Source organism: Salvelinus fontinalis, chromosome 3 (assembly GCF_029448725.1).
Source record: "Salvelinus fontinalis isolate EN_2023a chromosome 3, ASM2944872v1, whole genome shotgun sequence".
Classification (NCBI taxonomy): Eukaryota; Metazoa; Chordata; class Actinopteri; order Salmoniformes; family Salmonidae; genus Salvelinus; species Salvelinus fontinalis.
The window spans coordinates 42,795,897-42,819,985 of NC_074667.1; the positions used below are offsets into that span (position 1 = coordinate 42,795,897).

General features: G+C 44.5%; 1 protein-coding gene across 2 annotated transcripts; it reads left to right on the plus strand.

Annotated features, from left to right (window-relative positions):
* The first annotated feature begins 1,744 nt into the window (after nt 1-1,744).
* On the plus strand, nt 1,745-23,396 carry LOC129849328 (kelch domain-containing protein 8A-like). Of its 2 annotated transcripts, none has more exons than XM_055916265.1 (8): nt 1,745-2,135; nt 11,573-11,981; nt 12,148-12,358; nt 12,521-12,685; nt 12,893-12,985; nt 20,691-20,792; nt 20,899-21,047; nt 21,840-23,396. In XM_055916265.1, exons 2-8 carry the CDS (start codon nt 11,817-11,819, stop codon nt 21,891-21,893), a joined length of 939 nt encoding a protein of 312 aa, XP_055772240.1. In that variant the 5' UTR covers nt 1,745-2,135; nt 11,573-11,816; the 3' UTR covers nt 21,894-23,396. The 2 variants fall into 2 exon arrangements, with proteins under 2 accessions (XP_055772240.1, XP_055772239.1); XM_055916264.1 differs by having other exon boundaries at nt 1,746-2,135; nt 12,893-13,111; nt 21,840-23,395.
* Nucleotides 23,397-24,089: the final 693 nt, after the last annotated feature.

The following is a 24,089-nucleotide window of genomic DNA, read 5'->3' on the forward strand; positions in this document are numbered from 1 at the left end:
GAAAAACCCTTGAATGGGTAGGTGTGTCCAAACATTTGACTGGTACTGTATATATGACTTTATTTTTTGCCTGTTTTGCATGTTATTTTGGCATTAATACGTGTCATTGAGTTAATAAAGCCGCATACAAACATGGTCTCCTTGTTATTTTCTTGAGGAAGGCAGCTCCAAAATGCAGGTGTTTCAGCATAGCTCAGTGCTTTCTGTGGTTATGGAGCAGCCAGCGGAAAATACGGAGTGTAGGGGTTGGTAATGTTCTCTAGTTGCGCCGTGAATGGCTCAGTGTTCTGTCACTCATGGGGACAATATGTCACCACAAATTCTACAGGGAGAGCTAGAAAATTCAAGCGCCTTGGGTGATGCCATGAATTTACATTAGAAGTGCCCATCCAAGAGGGCTCAAGGTCATTGCCACAGATTAAATTACATCAAATCACGTTATATCTACCATAGCTTTGTTTGGACTGATCATGTCAACGTCATACTTTCAAAATCTTAGCTAGCAAGCTAGACAAGCAGTCATCATGAATCAAGTCGACAATCTACTGGCAAATCCTTTTCATCCTTGTCACATGAAGAGAAATGATATATAAAATGTATCATTGCTCATCGGCCATTGGACATAAACATTAAACAACAGATTGAAAATTGAAAATTCAACAATGAGTGGTTTGGAATGAATCAGTGACTAACTCCAAGCTGGTCATCCAACTCGGAATTCCAAGTCAGTAAGTCAGGCCTCTTTCTAGAGCTCCGACCTGAAGATCACTAACATCATGATTCAACCTTGTTTTTTTCGGAGTTCCCAGTTGTTTGATGACAAAAAAAATCCCACAAGAAAGACCGCCGTGCCACCTTCCTGTTCAAGTGAGCACAGCACAACAAGGTGAGTCCAAAAATAGGCCTAGGGCTTGTATGTCTTGTATGCTGCTACATAAATTATGTAATATGTCAGGGCGATATGTATACTGTAGCTAAGAAAGTAAAACTAAGTGTATGTTGTGTAGTAAGCTGTTAGTAGCCCATGTGCCTCACCCTAATAATTTGGTCCCTTTTCCCCTCATAACGTAGGCTACTGTTCTGACTTGGTGGTGCACATGTAGCCTATAGCCTGTTTTAGAGAAATGTAATCATTGAATATTGCCCCCTTTATTTATCCTATGGTTCTGACTTGGTGTACAGGGAGAATTGTGTAAGAACTGCCCATGTTCTGAATTATGTCAGTGTCCATTTCAAAAGTGCTGAACAAATAGTTAAATTGACTACATCCATCCTAGCTCGCTCATTAATGTCTTAATCGAAATTATGGATTGCCTTGTATCTACTCGTCGTTCCCTTATGCTATAGTTTGTGCATATCAACTGTCAGTAGAAATCACATTTGTTTAAGCAAGTCCGCCATATCAGCTATGTTTTTTAAAAAGGTAGTAAATTAATGAACTGTTTCGCTGCAAGTCAAGGCTCAGCTGATAGCCAGGTGTAGCAGTGGTAAGGATTCACTCCATGGTGCTGAAAAGAAAGCTCTGCCGTTATAGTGCAATAAATGTATTGTTTAGTGTTGTGTAGTGGATTTGCTGGCATGCATCCCCCAAAAATGATGTGTTTGCCCCACCAAGATGTACATGCTAAAATTGCCACGCGCTGTATGTACTCACTTATAAAATATTTATGAAGGGAAATACATTTCAGTGATTTTCTTTGTATGAAAAATGGTTGTTAGGCCTACAATTAAAAGGTGTAAAAAGTGTGTCAGCGTGTGTCAGAGTGCGATGTGGTTTATCGGCATGGCACAGCGGCCGACCCTTCGTATTCCACAATTCATGTAAGAATGACAACCAGTAGGCTACGGTGAAAGCAGAAATTCATATTTCAAGTGTGACCCACATAATGACGAAGGATGGAAGTGGTTGGGCTTATTTGAACATACATTTTTAGAGTGCGGTACTACCAGTGCCTGTTTTACTGCGAAAACACACTGCTAAACCAGCGAGAAGAGAGGAAGGAGGGAGTGTCTATTTGTCGGGTGGCTTATTGCACTGAAGCTTCTCTCCATCTCTCTCCATCTCTCAGCCTTCCCAGCAAAGACGCCAACGGAGAGAATATCTGGGAGAAATCGGACAGCGTAAGGATAGGAAAGTAAGTGAGAAGGATTATTTGAAATATTATCGCTTAATGTGACCGACCTGTCATTGCAAGCGCCGTGTCCGCTTTGTGTTCAACTTTTCTGGGGCCAGTGTGTGTGTGTGTGTGTGTGTGTGTGTGCAACCTGGACTCAGGTGTAGACTCAACATAGTAAACGTGATTCCGGACACTCTGATTAGTATGATATGTTATGTTTGGTATGGTTTGTATTAATTTGTGGACGTTGATCATCTATTTCGTATGATATGTTACGAATTCCAATGTGTTGTGGCTAACGTTAGGTAGGTGGCTACGTGGCTAACACTAACGTTAGCCAACCTTAGCTAGGCTAGGAGTTAGGGGTTAAGGTTAGGAGAGCTAACATGCTTAGTAGTTGCAAAGTTTGGGTTGCTAGACGTTATACGCCCGCCCATCATCCATCCATCCCGACCAACCTACCTACCTTATCTTTTGCCTTAATTAACCTTCTGTCTTATGTACCCATACCAAAAGTAACATATACTCATTTTAATTTCCTGTATTTCCATGTACTATGTTACAGCTAGTTTATGTGACCATGCTGGTGAGTGCACCTCAATAAATCATAGATAAGTGTATGATACATACTATTAACCTATTATTAATTGTGCTACACCTATTATCTCTTTTCCAGTTCTAACTTGTTATTTTTACAAGTGGTAAGATGATGATGATGATGATTGTGATGATTGTGGTAGTAGTGATGAGGTTGGTGTTGTTGGTCATGACTGTACACTTGGTAGTGATGAGGAGAATGATGCTGAATAGGAGAATTAATAATAATGACTCATGCCATTTTCAGTCTGAAAGGTCATTTGTATGCTGACTGGCTGGCTGTGTAACCCCCAACCCAAACACACACTATACAGCTAGTAGCAAGGCTGGGAGATCTGGGATACTCACTGAGCTGAATACAGACTGAAATCCTGTCCTCTCTTTACTTCTTCTCTCCATCCTCCACTCCTCTTAGCATCTATTAATTACCTACAGTCATGAATTTATTTTATTTTATTTTTATTTAACCTTTATTTAACCAGGTAGGCAAATTGAGAACACGTTCTCATTTACAATTGCGACCTGGCCAAGATAAAGCAAAGCAGTTCGACACATACAACAACACATAGTTACACATGGAGTAAAAACAAACATATAGTCAATAATACAGTGAAAAAAAAAAAGAAAAAAAAGTCTATATACAATGTGAGCAAGTGAGGTGAGATAAGGGAGGTGAAGGCAAACAGATATATGTATAAATAAATAAAAATATAAAAAGGCCATGGAGGCGAAGTGAGTACAACACAGCAAGTAAAATAAAAACTAAAAAAAACACTGGAATGGTTGGTTTGCATTGGAAGAAAGTGCAAAGTAGAGACAGAAATAATGGGGTGCAAAGGAGCAAAATAAATTAATAAATAAATACAGTAGGTAAAGAGGTAGTTGTTTGGGCTAAATTGTAGATGGGTTATGTACAGGTGCAGTAATCTATGAGCTGCTCTGACAGCTGGTGCTTAAAGCTAGTGAGGGAGATAAGTGTTTCCAGTTTCAGAGATTTTTGTAGTTCGTTCCAGTCATTGGCAGCAGAGAACTGGAAGGAGAGGCGTCCAAAGGAAGAATTGGTTTTGGGGGTGACTAGAGAGATATACCTGCTGGAGCGCGTGCTACGGGTAGGTGCTGCTATGGTGACCAGCGAGCTGAGATAAGGGGGGACTTTACCTAGCAGGGTCTTGTAGATGACCTGGAACCAATGGGTTTGGCGACGAGTATGAAGCGAGGGCCAGCCAACGAGAGTGTACAGGTCGCAGTGGTGGGTAGTATATGGGGCTTTGGTGACAAAACGGATGGCACTGTGATAGACTGCATCCAATTTATTGAGTAGGGTTTTGGAGGCTATTTTGTAAATGACATCACCGAAGTCGAGGATTGGTAGGATGGTCAGTTTTACAAGGGTATGTTTGGCAGCATGAGTAAAGGATGCTTTGTTGCGGAATAGGAAGCCAATTCTAGATTTGACTTTGGATTGGAGATGTTTGATGTGGGTCTGGAAGGAGAGTTTACAGTCTAACCAGACACCTAGGTATTTGTAGTTGTCCACATATTCTAAGTCAGAGCCGTCCAAAGTAGTGATGTTGGACAGGCGGGCAGGAGCAGGCAGCGATCGGTTGAAGAGCATGCATTTGGTTTTACTTGTATTTAAGAGCAGTTGGAGGCCACGGAAGGAGAGTTGTATGGCATTGAAGCTCGCCTGGAGGGTTGTTAACACAGTGTCAAAAGAATGCCCTATAAATCAATGGACCTGTGCATTGTGCATGGAGAACCTTGTGGTTCATGCTAAATAAATACAAACAATTTCGAGGCCATTGTAGAGCTGCTCTGGGTAACTCTTATTGCTTGTGCAAACAGAAGACTGAGGCCCACGACCACTCTGCCAAAGTTAACAGCTCTGGAGTTTGGCCTGTCAGTCTGCTACCTCTCACTGCTGGGAGCCTTGGCAGTACCCTTCCCCCTCACCCCTCTCTCTTTTTGTCTCCATCTCGCTGGCCCAGTCAGCACAGCAGAGAGTGACCCAAGAGAGTTACGTTCTGCTGACAGAGGATAAATAGTCAGACTGGTCCTGTAGGGTCTCTTTCTTTCCCCTTATTCCCCCTCTCTTTCACACACACACACACACACACACACACACACACACACACACACACACACACACACACACACACACACACACACACACACACACACACACACACACACACACACACACACACACACACACACACACACATACACACAGTAGTAGTAATTAAGTATAAAATCCTATAGGGGGTACTGTGTCCCTGGCTCCCCTCTGTAATAGAACTACCATCAATACCTCTACTTGTTCTTCCATCCCTTTATTGCGCTCTCAGTCATCTCACTCTCATTATCTACCTTAATACTCCCTCTTTTATCCCACTCCTACTCAATACTCCCCTCATCTCTCTTTCCTTCTTTCACACTCACTTTACTCTCGCTCTTTTCCCTCTCTCTTTCCGCGCTCATGCCTTTTCCAGGCTGCCACATTGGCATTTCTAATGGTTCTCCCACCCAGCAGCCAGTGTACTGACTGAGTGTCTGTGTGTGTGTGTGTGTCCAAGTGTGTATGTGTGTGTTTGCAGGAGTAATGTACAGTGCAGTAAGCCTGCAGTGTTTATTTTTATTTTTTTTATTTTATTTCACCTTTATTTAACCAGGTAGGCCAGTTAGAAACAAGTTCTCATTTACAACTGCGACCTGGCCAAGATAAAGCACAGCAGTGCGACAAAAACAACACAGAGTTACACACAAACAAACGTACAGTCAATAACACAAGAAAATATACATTTCTATGTACAGTGTGTGTAAATGTAGAAGATTAGGGAGGTCGGCAATAAATAGGCAATAGAGGTGAAAATAATTACAATTTAGCATTACTACTGGAGTGATATATGTGCAGATGATGATGTGCAAGTAGAGATACTGGGGTGCAAAGAGCAAGAGGGTAAGTAATAATATGGGGATGAGGTAGTCGGGTGTGCTATTTACAGATTGTCTGTGTACAGGTACAGTGATCGGTAAGCTGCTCTGACTGCTGATTCTTAAAGTTAGAGAGGGAGATATAAGACTCCAGCTTCAGAGATTTTTGCAATTCGTTCCAGTCATTGGTAGCAGAGAACTGGAAGGAAAGGAGGCCAAAGGAAGTGTTGGCTTTGGGGATGACCAGTGCAATGTACCTGCTGGAGCGTGTGCTACGGGTGGGTGTTGCTATGGTGACCAGTGAGCTGAGATAAGGCAGGGCTTTACCTAGCAAAGACTTATAGATGACCTGGAGCCAGTGGGTTTGGCGACGGATATGTAGCGAGGGCCAGCCAACGAGAACATAGAGGTCGCAGTGGTGGGTAGTATATGGGGCTTTGGTGATAAAACGGATGGCACTGTGATAGACTACATCCAGTTTGCTGAGTAGAGTGTTGGGGGCTATTTTGTAAATGACAGCGCGGAAGTCAAGGATTGGTAGGATAGTCAGTTTTGCGAGGGTATGTTTGGCGGCATGAGTGAAGGAGGCTTTGTTTTGCGAAATAGGAAGCCGATTCTAGATTTAATTTTGGATTGGAGATGCTTAATGTGAGTCTAGAAGGAGAGTTTACAGTCTAACCAGACACCTAGGTATTTGTAGTTGTCCACATATTCTAGGTCAGAACCATCCAGAGCTGTGATGCTAGTCGGGCGCGAGGGTGCGGGCAGAAATCGGTTGAAGAGCATGCACTTAGTTTTACTAGCATTTTAAAAGCAGTATGTCTGATTGAGTATACAGTCCAATGGTCTGAATAACAGAGCAGGGAGTCATGCTGACACCACAGTCTCTTTCACAGATGAGCCCTGCATGAACAAATCAATTAACAACCATTACACTATACATACTGCATTTATATACAAATCAATTACACAAGGACGTTTGGAGATTTTTATCCACATTTTATGCGCATAAAAACTAAAAGCACATAACACTAATTGCTCCAGGGTTGCTGTCAATAATGGCTGATCCCTGGCCTTGACCTCACTCTCTGAGGGTGCAACAGGGGGTATATGATATGCAAAAATAATATACAATTCACATGCTTATAATACACACTTGTATATGTTTGAAATAGGACAAATGCACCTATCTTATAATTAAAAAGGAATATTAGCTTATTGTTTGTACGGGTGTCGGGCCTTATATTCATTTATAGAGACATGTTCTAGTCTACAGTGGTCTGTTATTTGGCAGATAGGGTGTCATTCTGTCTCAGCTTTTGATATTCTCAGCTCTCATTGTGACATCATCACCTCTTGGTCATTCCGCCTTGCAGCCGCTTGTGCTGCCTGTATGCATGCTGCTGGGTTGCTATGGAAACGATTGGTCTGCTTTTACAGCAGCTGTTTACCGAAAAGCATGCGAGCGAGAGAGCACATTTACTCACACACAGACAGCACACAGACACACACACATACACAAACACACGTGCGATGCCAGGAGAGCGAGACAGACAGCGCCTGATTCTACATTGCAAAAACAAATATCCTGTTGTGTTTACTAGCAGCCGGCTACCTGTAAGTAACTGTAAGAAAAAGGTATATTAAGTTACCATACATTTTTTACAGTAATTTACAGGTAACTGGCTGCCAGTAAGTTACTGTATAAACAGCAGAGAGAGAGAGAGAGACAGAGATAGAGAGATCTGACTTGGCCTCCTCTCATCATTGCCATTGTGTATTGACCCAAGGCTCATCAGGTCAAACCCCCTGAGTGAGAGAGAGAAAATGAGCTGTTAGATATAATTAGTCATGTGGATAATCACTTAGTGGCCTGGCCTCGGCCAACAGCCTTACATCAGCTGGTCCAACCTTGGTCCTTTAATCTAGCACCACTAACACGCCTGATTCTACTAATCAACTGCAGGGCCTTGATTAGCTGAATTGCTGTGTGTTAGTGATGGGCTGTAACAAAAGCCTGCACACCCTGTAGGTGTCCAGGAACAGGGTTGGTGACCACTGCCCTTCATTGGTTACAGTAGCTCCAAGAGATGCATTTCTCATTGTTATTGGTTTGCTGTTTGTGTGTCCGTTGCTGATACAAATGGGAAGATGTAGCAGAAAGTCCGTGGCTGTCAAAGTAAGTCAGTGTGTTTCTGTGTGTGAACATACATACTGTACAACAACAAGTATTGAAAGAAAGTTATTCCCTCAAGCTAACAGTGGAGACATTTAAACCAAGCATCTAGGTTGTTGCTCTTGTCATCGTTTTCATTGAAAACACATTTTCTATTATCAGAAAGCAGGAGAGCATTGCGGATACTAATGAATGCAGGCGGAACCGAGTGAGAGGGAATAGACGAACACTGACATTCCTTGATACAGCTTTTGTAGTGATGAAACATGAGCATGAGATTTTCTAATTCCTATATTTGGCCCTGTCGAGAGAATGTTTCTCTTGCTCTGGGTCTTCAAATAGTTCTAAGCAGTAATGGTAGCCTGCAGGGTGGTATGACGCTGTGATAGACTACCTTCTTGCACTCTACTGTGCTGTAACTCTGTAAACAAAGAATAATAGCGTAAGCAGTATACTGCTGTATAGCAAGTCCCCAGGCTGGTAAAACACTAGCGTAGAACTACAGTCAGGAGTAGTGTATTAAAAGGTACTACATGAACAGTTCTAAGGTAGGTTTGTTTATATCTGGATCTCGTCTCTGTCTGGGACTGGGTCTCATGGGGCCAGCACCATTATTGTACTGTGTTGGAAGTCAGTGAATCACCCACCTTAGTGTGGACAGACTTGTATGAGTGGAATAAAGCCGTGATCGACTGTGTTTGTACTGCATTGAATTGGATTTGATGACAACGTTAGAGCAGCAGTTTTACGGCCCTAGCACTGAGTGGCTCTCCTGGGTGTCCGTTTATTTAAACCCAACCCAGCATGACCACTGTTGTTGGAACTGCTGTACCTGCTGTAAGCACTGCTGTACGAGGGGCCAATTTGTGGAAATAAAGGGAACGAGCCGAGGGAGACTAACTAATTAAAAGTTTGGAAAGAGATGCATGCTGATTGTGGACGACTTACGTGGGTGCTGGTGGAACTTCTGTTGATCTCAAAATGTTCAAGCAGTTAATTAAAGAAAGATGTGGTGAAGCAAAATCGGTTACAGATTGCAATTAATATGCTCTGCAAGGCACAACAGGAGAAAGCAATCCTGCCTCGCTAACAAGACTCTGCCTGCCTGGGTCATAGTGGAGAAAAACACCACAGCTTTTATTTTCTGTTATGCTTTTCTTTAATCAATTATTAAAACCAAACCAAACAATATACTGACTGGGTGGAACTCTGTACCCTCACAAAAAAACATGTCACTGTTTCTATGGTAACCCATCCCTGCACTCAAATGTTCCAAAGAGAATAAAACATATTCTAAAGAAGTGTCTCTCTCTCTTTATTCTCTCTCTTCCTTTTATTTGTCTGTTTGCGATTGGAAGAAAGGTATGACAGCCTGACAAGAGAGAGAGAGAGAGAGAGAGAGAGAGAGAGAGAGAGAGAGAGAGAGAGAGAGAGAGAGAGAGAGAGAGAGAGATAGAGGGCGTGAGCAGACAAGACAGAAGGAGGGATGAGGGAGAGACAGAGAGACAAAGAATCTGTCTACTGCATATACACACTTTGACAGTAGTGGGAACTCTTTAGGGAATATAGTGCATTGTGGTCAAACAGTGAAAATGGATGGAGAGACGAACAAAACTTCCGTTGTTGAATGTGCCAAACCCACACAAATTTGTACTGAAGTAAGTCAATTGTGTTTGAGTGACCAATTATGTTTGAGTGAACATCCAATCTATTCAAAGGTAAATAGCTGTAGGCAGTGGCAATTTTAGCATGGAAATGTTGGTGGGGCCAAAAAAATAACAAGTGGGATGCATGCCAGCAAAGCCACAACACAACACTAAACAATACATTAATTGCACTATAACGGTGATAAACGGTGCCCACAAACTGTTAGGGCCTACACAAAGCTGTGCCAACAGCAGCCTTGTCTGGCAGCGATACAGTTCATTCAGCCTCATTTACTTCCTCTTAAAAAAACATAGCTGATGTGGCTGACTTGCTTAAACAAATGTGGTTTCTAATGACAACTGAGATGTACATATGGCATAAGGGGACGACAAGCTAATAAGCAAGATAAGAGGCAATCCGTAATTTCGATTAAGACATTAATGAGTGAGCTAGGACGGACATAGTCAATATAACTATTTGTTTAGCACTTTTGAAATGGACAGCGACAGAATTCAGAACATGGGCCGTTCTTACAGTGTTCTCCCTATACCAAGTCAGAACCGTAGGATAAATAAAGGGGGCATATAAGCAGACAATGAAAGCTCTTACAATATTCAATGATTACATTTCTCTAAAACAGGTTATAGGCTACATGTGCACCACCAAGTCAGAAAAGTAGGTGAAATTAAGAGGGGTAAATAGACCAAATTATTAGGGTGAGGCATATGGGCTACTAACATCTTACTACATAACATACACGTAGTATTACTTTCTTAGCTACATTATACATATCTCCCTGGCATATTACATCATTTATGTAGCGGCATACAATACATTTTTGGACTTACCTTGTTGTGCTGTGCTCACTTGAACAGGAAGGTGGCGCAGCGGTCCTTCGTGGGCAAATTTAGTCATTACAGTCTGTCATTCTTTGGATTTATGGTGCTTTAAAAAAAACTGGGAACTCTGAAAAAAGCAAGGCGAATCATGATGACGTCATTGATCTTTAGGTCGTAGCTCTAGAAAGAGGCCGGATTTATATTTCCGAGTTGGATGACCATTCAAAACGTATTTTCCCAGTCGGAGCTGTATATTCCGGACTTTCCAGTTGTCTTGAACTCACTGAAGTCAAGTTTTCGCAGTTCCGAGTTAACAGTTGTTTTGAGCGCAGCACAAATCATGCTTCATTGACAGGATGGGTAATGTTGAATGTTTATCATTTTAAACTTGGAAAAGAGACCCTAAATCCCAGATTTGGGACCACACAGCCGCTCCACTGAATAGCAGGCTAGTGACTGCTATGCAATGCTTGCAGTTAGCCACTGTCACTGATTCCTTCCAAACCACTCATTGTTGAATTTGCGATTTCCAACTTGTGTAATGTTTATGTCCAATGGCCGATGAGCACCGATACGTTTTATCTATAATTTCTCTTCATTATTTCTCTTCATATGGCAAGGATTAGAAAGGATTTGCCAGTAGATTGTCGACTTGATTCATGATGATGACTGCTAAGATTTTTAAAGTATGATGTTGACATGATCAGTTCAATCAAAGCTACTGTACATATAACGTGATTTGGCATCATTTTATCTGTGGCCAATGACCTTGAGCCTTCTTGGATGGGCACTTCTAATGTAACTCTATGGCAGCACCCAAGGGGCTAGAATTTTATAGCTCTACCCTTAGAGTTGGCGGTGACGTAGTGTCCCCATGAGTGACAGAACACTGAGCCAATCACAGCGCAACGCTCCGTATTTTCTGCTGGCTTGCCCCACCACCACAGAAAGCACAGAGCTAGGCTGAAACACCTGCAATTTGGAGCTGCCTTACTCAAGAAAACAACAAAGAGACCATGTTTGTATACGGCTTTATTAATACATTGATTTCAAACTGATATGTGACTCGTATTAATGCCAAAATAACATGCAAAACAGGCAAGCCAAAAAACAAGTGAATGACAGATCGCCACTGGCTGTAGGTTGCTTTGATTAGAAGCATCTGCTCAATGACCATATTATGAGTCAGTGGGAAATTAGATAAGGACTCTTTATGTTCTTCCTGTTCCATACTAACCATCCTTCTCTCTCATTTCCTGCAGGACCCAGTCTGAGCCAGTTGTCAACGCCAGTGGAAGAGCCTCTGCCTGAGCTTTGCGGACCTTGCTTTACCTCCTATCTTTCCACCTGGGTCACTGGATCTCCTGACAACACCACTTTCTTAGCTCTTCCCCAAGACACGGCTCCATACCCCGGGGTGCTAACCCTGTCCATCTCCCTCTGGTTCCCTGGACCCACTTCACCCTCACCTCTCCCCCAGCAACCCTTCCCTGGGCTGAGATAGAGATGTCTGTGCCCTCGGCCCATGAGTTTCACTGGCAGAGCCTGGCACGGCTGCCCAGCGGGCGTGTCTACCACTCCCTGGCGGAGGTGGGGGGGCAGATGTACATGCTGGGGGGCTGTGATGCTGCAGGGAGGCCCTCCCCAGCCCTTGAACTCTACTCTCCAGAGGTAGGTTGGCGCACACACACACACACACACACACACACACACACACACACACACACACACACACACACACACACACACACACAGGATTAAACAAAGAACACACACAGTTCAAACATAACAGGACTAAACAACCATGTAATTACACTTTATTGATTGTTGTTATCAGGGGGATCGGTGGCTGAGCCTTCCCCCCATGCCCACCCCACGGGCGGGTACGGCCGTGGCGGTGCTGGGCAAGCAGATCCTGGTGGTGGGCGGTGTAGGGGATGACCAGCGCCCTCTGAAGGTGGTAGAGGTGTACAACACAGAGGAGGGGAGGTGGAGGAAGAGGAGCGCCCTCAGAGAAGCACTGATGGGGGTGGCCATCATTGTGAAAGGTGTGTAGGGTGGGGGTTACTCACTGTTCATAGTTAGTTGCACATTCTATACATGACCAGAAACATGTTTTTGGCTCAGTTTTTACCTCCTCCCCTCCCTCCTCTCTCTCTACCCCCCTCTCTCTGTCTTTGTCTCTCTGTCTCTCTCTCACCTCTCTGTAGATGGACGTGCGTTGGCTGTAGGGGGTATGGGTGCAGACCTGCTCCCCCGTAGTATACTGCAGCAGTATGACATGAGGAAGGACGTGTGGGCACTACTGCCCCCTATGCCCACACCGCGGTATGACGCTACCGCACACCTGCTGGGCAACAAGATCTACGTGGCAGGTAGGGAAAGGGTGTGTGTGTGTGTGTGCATGTTTGAAAGTTTGCATGTGTAATGGGAAGGAGGAAAGGCGATACCTAGTCAGTTGCACAACTGAATGCATTCAACCGAAATGTGTCTCTGAATCATAGAGGTGCGGGGGTCTGCCTTAATTGACGTCCACATCATCAGCGCCCGCAGAGTATACTAAGTGTGTGTGTTCTCTCTAGGTGGGCGTCAGTGTAAACGCACGTTGAAGGTCTTCGAGGTATACGACTCAGAGACACGCTCCTGGACTACACTACCCAGCATGCCGTGCAAACGTTCGTATGGGGGCATGTTCTGGGACAGTTCGGGGAGGCTGTGTCTGCTGGGGGGGCTGAGGAAGGGAGGAGGCCACCAGAGCTCCAAATTCACCAAGAACGTCAACATCTTTGATACTAATCAGGGTATAAACCACCAAGAACACACACACACAAACACACATGTAAGTGCACTGATTTCCTTCTCCAGGAAGACAATAAAGTCCTATTCCACTACTATTCTGCTCTAATCTATTTTAAAAGCCACACTGCACATCTGAGAGAGAGTTAGGAGAAAGACATCACTCTCTACATGTAGAATTTACAACACAATTACATGGTTGTTTAGTCCTGTTATGTTTAATCCTGTGTGTGTGTGTGTGTGTGTGTGTGTGTGTGTGTGTGTGTGTGTGTGTGTGTGTGTGTGTGTGTGTGTGTGTGTGTGTGTGTGTGTGTGTGTGTGTGTGTGTGTGTGTGTGTGTGTGTGTGTGTGTGTGTGTGTGTGTGTGTGTGTGTGTGTGTGTGTGTTATACTGATAGTGTCTCCTATTACTTTTAAAGGTGCCTGTCAGACAGTCATCCTATTGAATTTCTCCCCAAAGAAAAATCATTCTAAATCATTCTCTAAATGTAAAAAGCTTGTCCCTGCTGGCTGCATGCTGCACACACACATCTCATATTCCTGGGAAAAAATGACTTATTTTTCGTCTCACATAAAGAAATCTCTGAATAACAAAATATCAAATTGAGAAGAGACCAGGAAGAAAACAATGAGATCCATACCCAGCTTAAAAAACATCGATAAGTCATTTCAGACAGGAGGGTATTTTGTCACGCATTTGTATTTTTGTATTTTTCCCAAACGAAGCCAAATGAAAGGAGCAGTAGGAGTCTGAATATTAATCTAACACCTCAGTGAGAATGTCGGTGTGGCCGTCTGCTTGTCTGTGTTTTACTCCAGATATATTATACATTCATTTACTCTACCCTCCTCACACACACACACACACACACACACACACACACACACACACACACACACAAACACACACACAGTAAACAATAAGACCCATTCACCCCCCCCCCCCCAATCTAATCTAAGTGGAGATGAGATGGGAGACCAGCTATAGCTAGGAGGGAGATGTTTAAATTACAGGATTCAGAAACAGATTGCTTTATTATCTTTCTTTCCCCACAGAGTCTACAACTCACACACAGGGAATCTGGGATATTATACCCTGTATCGCAGTCATTGCTATACTTATCCATTCTTATCCATGTCTTTAGAGAATGTTGACTGAAAACCAGTGTGCAAAATAGCAAAAAAAAATCAGCACCCCCTGGGTGCCCAGGTCTAAGTTTGGGAAGCGCTGTACTATGGGGAAATATAATCACGTACCAAGCTGACCCCAAAGGATACTAAATTAAACGGCACATGGCAGAACTGAACTGACCCCACCAGATGCATCAGTCTGGGTGTTGAGCACATGGCGCGCTGCCTAGTGACTTTCCCCTGTCCCAGCCGTAAGAACAGCTATACTGGGAGAAGTGACATCCAAGAGGTAAAACCTCACAAAAGATATCCATAATCCAGTGGGAGAGGCGCTGTTTAGAGAGCGCCCCGCCGCGAGCTGGATTAGCAAAACAGACAAAACGTTGATCACATAACCGGATATCGTGTGTCTGTTCAATGTACCTGCGTAAAGCACCGAACACAGGGCATGTAACCTCTGTTGCTCTTCAGAACCCTTCACTTTTCCCACATTTTGTTACGTTACAGCCTTATTTTAAAATGGATTCATTTGATTTTTTTCCCTCATCAATCTACACACAACACTGAGACGACGTACACCTTTCAGGAACCACACCACCAGGGGGTGAGCCTCCGGTGAGGTTCCATCAATTCCCAAATGACACGCCGATACAGCGGACATGTATACTTTTAAAGTGGGGAATGGTTGTAAAGCCCCTATAAGAACATAAGTATGCCCCTCACAGAGCAGTGAAAAGTCCTTTATCTTGGCACCAGAGCTCAAACGCTTGACACTTATACGCATACAGCCCTCTCGTGGAGGGCGCCCTTGCAGACTGAATGGTAGCAATAACATTCAGAGGTAAACCCCTAGCCATCAGATTAGGCCCATAGGAACAACTTCCATCACAGAAGCCATCATCCCCAGCAGGCACTGGTGAAAACGCCCTGTGACCCAGACAAAATTTGGCTAAGCAGAGCCGGAACCCGGACACCGTCCGTGAGTCTAGCTCGAGACCCAGAAACAGAATGCACTGAGTCAGACAGCACTTTTTCTAGTTTCTTATGAAGCCTAGAGACTGAATACAGGACAGTAGCTCCCACCAGTCAATCGCTGTAATAGCCGCCGGCTCGTGAACATTCTGTTTGTAGATTCTGGACATGTTTGTTGAGGGCACATTCTCTAAAATGAGACACAAAGTCCCCTTTTCGTAACCAGGAGTACCAGCAGTCCCATATCTTCGACACAGGAACCACTCAGATTGCCTGCTTCTGGAGATGGAGGATATTTCCTCCCTCAAAACGGGCACTGAGGCATTTACATTTACATTTAAGTCATTTAGCAGACGCTCTTATCCAGAGGCCTCGGGAACAGTCGACATGACGACGCTGCAGAAGTGTGGGGGACGCACAACCAATTGTAGCCTGAAGCCTGTACCCTGACATCACTGTTCACATGATCCAGGGCGACACTGCGCATGCCAGCCATTGGTTGGAGCAGACAGTGAGAATCCTGTGAAGTGTTATCTGAAGTGACTGGGAGAGATTGGTTCTTCTTCCATTCGCACCACTCTTGACGGCCGTGTGTCTGAACTTGGAGAAGGAAGACTTTTCATCTAACTCACATACAGGAGGAAACACTTTAAACAATGGTGAACACTGTGGAACTCTGTTGAAAAAACTGTGTTTATGTGCCAAGGTTTGCCTACCGATCGGCCCACTCTGGGTCCGGTGACCAGTGACATACCCTCATTGGTTTAGGTGGTAAGATGCGTGCCGGTAACCGGTTGGCACCCAGCGCTGGACCGCATGCATTAAAAATAGACCCAGAAAAAAAACATTATCATGGAGGTTACCCTACCGACCAGTCATAGGTATTGGCGACAAAGCGCCTTGTAACCTAGCTGGGAATGGGACAGACAGCTCTGAAACAGTGACCCTTTCTATTTTAACAGACAGCTCATTTGGGGGCTCATATGAACCCCAGAGACCCCAGTGTGTGGGATAATAGCACGGTCGTGTCCAACCCTCCTCGTTCCCGCGACTCCGCTACCAACAACTAAACGCCTACAGAGCCCATAACCTGTATCACTAAACACCTCATAGGGACTAGTGAGCTACAGACAGGAATCAGCAATTAATCACAGTAATGAGCCACCTATGGGGGAGGGGCGCCCCCTTGTGGACAGTGTCCCATCTTGTCACTCACCCTGGGGAGATTGATATTCCCCTTGAACCCTGTGAATACTGTGGAAGGCGGGGTAACAAAGGGGGCAGCATTAAACATGGCCAAGCTTCCAACATACGTTGTGCTTCCGTGAGACTGTATAGCCTGCATAAAGCCTGGCCTCTTTACAGGCACAGGGGGCTTCGGCAACGGCTGACGTAATACCCCGTTTGCCAAACATGGGGCACTGTTGTCACAGTAATGTTTTTGTCGAGGGGCGCACTGGTCACTCAAACCCGTGCCAAGGCCTCTCGCTTTGGGGGTTACCCCAGCCAAATGCTCGGGAGGCTGCTTTTTCATCTGAGATGCACCCAAACCCTGTTTCCTTCACTCCCTCCAACTCAAGGAACTTTGTGTTTCCATAACGCAGAGGGAAAGCTAGTGAGTTTCACTCCTGGAAGTTAAGAATGCTAGCCAAAGTTAGCCAGGAGGCTTTTTAGCATAAGATAGGCTAGCTAACCTTTTTGACCACAGCACAGTCCGTTTAGAATAACCAAGCAACTTAACACAACGTATACTAAACAAGAGAGCTGCCCCAGCAACTCCATCATGAGGAGGCAGGAATAGCTGGTAATAGCTAGCTTGCCTATGCAGTACTCGTTTAGCTAGCCAGGTCTCGAAAGTCCACGTAGCACCAGATCTGGCCGCCCTCTCTCTTCGAGTAGCCTCCCGTAACCGGTGACAGAGCACACAGGAGATGGGTTGGGCTCAGGCAGCCACCGCATACGCCGTTCCAATGCAGACAAGACATTTGCTCCGTCCAGCCAATCCATCTCCTGCTTTCTGCACCTTGGTCCCAGCCAAGTTACCGGCATCCAGGAAAGGAAAGTTGCCATCTGTAATTCCAAGCTTCCTCAAGGGAGTTTGTACGCAGTACGTGGCAATGTGCCCACAGACTGGTTGGAGCGAGGGGCCATCTAAGCGTGCTACAAGCCGAGACAAACTACACATAGATTGTTTGTATCTTTCAGAGAAATGCTATAACCGCATGACTGGGGGCTTGAAGTAATGAATCCGAGCCTCATGATTATCACCTGTGAAAGGCGAGTCTTCCAGCGAGGTGCGGATTTCATTGGTCTTGTCAGGCGTGATTGTAGATCCTTCAACCGAAGTTGCAAGAGTGCGACTGCCCATTGTATGTTGTACCCGAAGTTGACTGACTGAAAGGGAACCCCTGACTACCAAAGACTCTCTACAGAATTGTAGAAAAAACATCACACCCATGCACACTCCCATGTGGCCCAGCACATACAGTACCAGTCAAATGTTTGGACACACCTGCTCATTCCAGGGTTTTTCTTTATTTTGACTATTTTCTACATTGTAGAATAACACTTAAGACATCAAAACTATGAAATACCATATGGAATCATGTAGTAACAAAAAAAGTGTTAAACAATTCCAAATATATTTTAAATTTGAGATTCTTCAAAGTAGCCACACTTTGCCTTGATGACAACGTTTCACACTCTTGGCATTCTCTCAACCAGCTTCACCTGGAATGCTTTTCCCACATATGCTGAGCACTTGTTGGCGGATTTTCCTTCACTCTGCGGTCCAACCCATTTCAATTGGGTTGAGGTCGGGTGATTGTGGAGGCCAGGTCATCTGATGCAGCACTCCATCACTCTCCTTCTTGGTCAAATAGCCCTTACACTGCCTGGAGGTATTGGGTCATTGTCCTGTTGAAAAACAAAGGATAGTCCCACTAAGGGCATACAAGATGAGATGGTATATCGCTCCAGAATGCTGTGGTAGCCATGCTGGTCAAGTGTGCCTTGAATTCTAAATAAATCACAGACAGTGTCACCAGCAAAGCACCTCCACACCATCACACCTCCTCCTTCATGCTTCACGGTGGAAACCACACATGTGGAGATCATCTGTTCACCTACTCTGCGTCTCACAAAGACACGGCGGTTGGAACCAAAAATCTCAAATTTGGACTCATTAGACCAAAGGACAGATTTCCACCGGTCTAATGTCCATTGCTTGTGTTTCTTGGCCCAAGCTGTCACATTCCTGACCTGTTTTCTGTTATTTTTGTATGTGTTTAGTTTGTCAGGACGTGAGTTGGGGTGGGCATTCTATGTTTTGTGTTTCTATGTTTAGGTAATTTGTAATTAGCCTTATATGGTTCTCAATCAGAGACAGGTGTTTGACATTTCCTCTGATTGAGAACCATATAAAGGTAGGCTGTTCACACTGTTTGTTTGTGGGTGGTTGTCTTCCGTGTCTGTGTATGTTGCACCACACAGTACTGTTTCGGTTTGTTCGTTCGTTTATGTAGTCTGTACCTGTTTCATGCGTTCTTCGTGTTTATGTAAGTTCGTTTGTTCAGGTCTGTTGACTTCGTTTGTTATTTTGTAGTTTGTTGAAGTGTTTTCGTGTCTTCGTCTTTTTTTCTTCAATAAACGTTATTATGGATTCAACATACGCTGCGTTTTGGTCCAATCCATACTCCTCCTCTTCGGACAAAGAGGAGGAGGACACCCGTTACACAAGCAAGTCTCTATTTATTATTGGTGTCCTTTAGTAGTGGTTTCTTTGCAGAAATTTGACCATGAAGGCCTGATTCATGCAGTCTCCTCTGAACTGTTGATGTTGAGGTGTGTCTATTACTTGAACTCTGTGAAGCATTTATTTGGGCTGCAATCTGAAGTGCAGTTAACTCTGATGAACTTATCCTCTGCAGCAGAGGTAACTCTGGGTCTTCCTTTCCTGTGGTGGTCCTCATGAGAGCCAGTTTCCTCATAGCGCTTGATGGTTTTTATGACTGCACTTGAAATTTTCCGTATTGACTGACCTTCATGTCTTAAAGTAATGATGGACGGCCATTTCTCTTTGCTTATTTGAGCTGTTCTTGCCATAATATGGACTTGGTCTTTTACCAAATAGGGCTATCTTCTGTATACCAACCCTACCTTGTCACAACACAACTGATTGGCTCAAATGCATTAAGAAGGGAAGAAATTCCACTATTTAACTTTTAACAAGAAACACCTGTTATTGAAATGCATTCTAGGTGACTACCTCATGAAGCTGGTTGAGAGAATGAGTGTGCAAAGTTGTCATCAAGGCAAAGACTGGCGACCTTGAAGAATCTTGTTTAACACTTTTTTGGTTACTACATGATTCCATATGTGTCATTTCATAGTTTTGATGTCTTCACTGTTATTCTACAATGTAGAAAATAGTGAAAAATGAAGAAATACCCCTTGAATAAGTGTATCTAAACGTTTGACTGGTGCTGTACATTAACTGCACCACTTCCTATAATATCTCCAGTCCCTGCTAGTTTAGCTATCTGTAGTAGAGCAACTAAACTCTCTGATCTGTCTTCCTGCTAGTGTGTTAGTGTGTTCCCCTCACTCTAAATCTGAAGGGAACTTACTTACTGCTGAATATGATATGTTTTAAAAAGTTATTTTAGAGGAAACCCCTGAGAGTGCCAAGCAGCCACCACTTCAACAACAAAGGCCTTGGCAGAGGAGTGTGCCCGTCGCCAGCTGTGCTCTGCCTTATTCCCTTTCAAGTTCAAGTCTGGGCTGGCATCAAAACACTTTATTAACACAGTGCTTTTATCTGCTGGTTCAGTTTCTCTCTCTTGCAGTCTCTCAATCTCTCTCTCCCTCTGTCTCTCTCTGTGGAGCTGTGGAGCTGATTGTGATGCCAGAAATACTTAACTTCCTACAGACAGATGAGGCACAACGTAAAAGCTTAAAAAGAGTACTTGAAAAACGTACTGTGTATCCTCCCTAATTGCTGTTTCTCTGAAATAGTTTCACTGTCTTTAGCCGCACAAGTGTTTGCCTAAGTAGAAGTGTAAATAATATGCAATTCTACTCCAAAGGTCATCTCCTGCCAGACTGCAGGAGGGAAATATCTTTTTTTTCTCCTTTGAAGCAATTAAAATGTTCCGACTGGGTGGTTTCAAAGTGAAATTGTCTCTATCTTCTTATTTCCAATATCTTGGGCCCTGACCTGATAGTTTGGTGTGTGTGCGTGCATTGTGCCCAGATGTGAGTGCGAGGACATTTGTATTCATGGTGCGCACAGTATTATTATTGAGTTGTGATGCCACCAGCATTCAAGAACACCAAATTGTAGCTTGCAGAATTGGCAGAACAAAGAAAAATGTTTTATGCAGTGGTCAAAGTGGATTTTACAACACTTCAATGCCTCCACTAAAAAGTAGTTGACACTTGCACACATAAATGTTAACATCTTCCTCTCCTGTCCCCCCAGGGTCATGGCTGAAGTCAGAGGACACGGTGGCCATGAAGACTAAGAGGGCTGACTTCGCCTCAGCTTTCCTCAGGGGCAGGATGGTTGTAGCAGGAGGACTTGGTGAGGAAGAGAGTGTGAATGTGTGTGTATATGCGCCTGTATATGTGTGTTTTTGTTGACACCTAATTGGTCTTGACAACGTGTGATGGCCGGGTGTGGTCCCCAGGTCACCAACCCTCAGTTCTCGACACGGTGGAAGCCTTCCACCCTCAGAAGAGGAAGTGGGAGAGACTGGTTCCTATGGCAATGCCACGATGCTCCGCCTCCTCCATCGTCATCAGGGACCGCCTGCTGGTGGTTGGAGGAGTTAACCAGGTGCTGGAATATTGCTCTGCATGTTGTCACACACATAACGTTAACTAATTAACTTTTGTACATCGCGCTGGTCTGTACAATTGACCTTATTTTAGCGCCCAAAAAAATGTAATACTTCCAGATCAACTGTAATATCAATACCATTGTAGAGCACAATTTCTCCCCTTTCCAACAAAATCAATGACGAGACCTTCATGATGCCCATCTCCGCATGATTCCATATGGCAATGAGCTCCGTCGGGTCTTTTTAAAAATGGCGGGTGGGGAAGCAAAACCTATTGCGTAATAGTGAGAAGGACAGATATGTAGTGTGGGGAAACTGCTTTTCTCACCCGATCTGTCCAACTTATGACCTCTAAAATGTAAATAAAACACTATAAAGAGTTTATATAATATGTCATTACATAGCTATTTGAAGGTTTGTGTCGAATTTGAATCTGTTTTTTAGGGCACCGCTAAAGTTATCTTCAGAAGTTAACAGTGGCTTTGAGAGTCATGATGGCTTGCAAGTGATGAAGCAAAAAATGACTAGACATCCCCACTTACCCTGTCCCTGTCCCTTTCTTGTTTTTAATCTGCGAGAGAAGTACTACACCTGGTGGAGAGAGGCTGTAAGACACAGAATGAGTTGCATTGCGCGTGCTGTGCGTTACGTCATAACACGTCACAATTTAACGTACAGTGTCAGAGGGGTCCGTTATTTCAACTTTCCTCCGCAGATTTGTACGGAATGGAGTTCGTCACCGTTACACACACTTGTTTTTTGACTATCTGTCTCTGTCTGTCTATAAGGTCCCTAGTTCAGCCCATGAGATCCTGTACGTGAAAGAGGAGGAGTGTCTGTAGGCTCAAGGACATGCCCCTTACATGATGATAGACAGCAGGATGACAGCAAGAAGATTCCTGGAACATTCTATTCAAGATCAGTGGCTCCAGTGCTTTCAGAACGGCTGCTGGTCTTGGACAAGTGCAATATTTTCCAAAGATCTACAGCAGAATAGTAAGGAAGGGGAAGTCATGCCACAAACACAGAACATTGCTCTCTGCTGGGTTGTCTATACACACTCAAACAAACACAGATTAGATCCCACACACAGAATTGATCCCAATAATAACCATACTGACTCACAGCATCCAAATATACTCTACACAGACGAGGAGCTGGTTTTCTCTGTAAATAAGTTATATATACGAGTTTTAGTAATGAGAAGATTCCTCTGCACTGTGTGTGTGATATCCCTTTAGGGCAAGGCTCTCCAACCCTGTTCCTGGAGAGCTACCGTCCTGTAGGTTCACTTCAACCCTGTTCCTGGAGAGCTACCATCCTGTAGGTTCACTCCAACCCTGTTCCTGGAGAGCTACCATCCTGTAGGATCACTCCAACCCTGTTCCTGGAGAGCTACAGTCCTGTAGGTTCACTCCAACCCTGTTCCTGGAGAGCTACAGTCCTGTAGGATCACTCCAACCCTGTTCCTGGAGAGCTACAGTCCTGTAGGTTCACTCCAACCCTGTTCCTGGAGAGCTACAGTCCTGTAGGTTCACTCCAACCCTGTTCCCGGAGAGCTACAGTCCTGTAGGATCACTCCAACCCTGTTCCTGGAGAGCTACCATCCTGTAGGTTCACTCCAACCCTGTTCCTGGAGAGCTACAGTCCTGTAGGTTCACTCCAACCCTGTTCCTGGAGAGCTACCGTCCTGTAGGTTCACTCCAACCCTGTTCCTGGAGAGCTACCGTCCTGTAGGATCACTCCAACCCTGTTCCTGGAGAGCTACCGTCCTGTAGGTTCACTCCAACCCTGTTCCTGGAGAGCTACCGTCCTGTAGGTTCACTCCAACCCTGTTCCTGGAGAGCTACCGTCCTGTAGGTTCACTCCAACCCTGTTCCTGGAGAGCTACCGTCCTGTAGGTTCACTCCAACCCTGTTCCTGGAGAGCTACCGTCCTGTAGGATCACTCCAACCCTGTTCCTGGAGAGCTACCGTCCTGTAGGTTCACTCCAACCCTGTTCCTGGAGAGCTACCGTCCTGTAGGTTCACTCCAACCCTGTTCCTGGAGAGCTACCGTCCTGTAGGATCACTCCAACCCTGTGCGTGGAGAGCTACCGTCCTGTAGGTTCACTCCAACCCTGTTCCTGGAGAGCTACCGTCCTGTAGGATCACTCCAACCCTGTTCCTGGAGGGCTACCGTCCTGTAGGATCACTCCAATCCTGTTCCTGGAGGGCTACCGTCCTGTAGGTTCACTCCAACCCTGTTCCTGGAGAGCTACCGTCCTGTAGGATCACTCCAACCCTGTTCCTGGAGGGCTACCCAGTTAGAACTGGGGTTGGAGTGATCCTACAGGACAATGGCTCTCCAGGAACAGGGTTGGTGTGAACCTACAGGACGGTAACTTTCCAGGAACAGGGTTGGAGTGAACCTACAGGACGGTAACTTTCCAGGAACAGGGTTGGAGTGAACCTACAGGACGGTAACTTTCCAGGAACAGGGTTGGAGAACCCTGCTTTAGAATGATCTTAGAAAGCTTAGAAAGGTCTTCAATATTTTTTAACTTTTACATATATTGTTGTAGACTTGCTGATTGCCTTGCATTAAATGTTTTTGACAGGAAATATAGATGGGATCTTAACAGTAAGTAAAGGCTAAAGTAAGGTAAAACAGTTTGTTTTGTTACTTAGAGTTCTATGTATATATTAGTTGTATATGAAATGTGTGCAGTTTGTCAACAGTTTGCTATTCATACTGTAGATGCAAATGACCTCATGTTAGTGTCCACCCATTTCTAGGGCCTAAAGTACAGTCAACTCCTGACGTACAGTATGCAGTTGCTTGGACTGGCATGAATACAAGCACTGTTTCCAGCTCCACTTAACTGCAGCATGCAGATATCCTGAGCCGGTCCAAATCATGTATCTGAAAAACTACACTGTACGGAAACAGAGTGCAATTATCCAAAGTTGACTGTTCAATGAGTTTGATAGTGTAGCCTTTGTATTGGCTATGGCAATATGAATTCTATTGGTGTGATATCATACTTTCAAATATTA

What these genes read in the sequence shown, in the direction of transcription:
- LOC129849328 (XM_055916264.1), top strand. Translation starts at nt 11,817, where the DNA reads ATGTCTGTGCCCTCGGCCCATGAGTTTCACTGGCAGAGCCTGGCACGG. An exon ending in TTGAACTCTACTCTCCAGAG is followed by an intron (nt 11,982 to 12,147) that starts GTAGGTTGGCGC and finishes TGTTGTTATCAG; the next exon opens with GGGGATCGGTGGCTGAGCCT. An exon ending in GGTTGTAGCAGGAGGACTTG is followed by an intron (nt 20,793 to 20,898) that starts GTGAGGAAGAGA and finishes TGTGGTCCCCAG; the next exon opens with GTCACCAACCCTCAGTTCTC.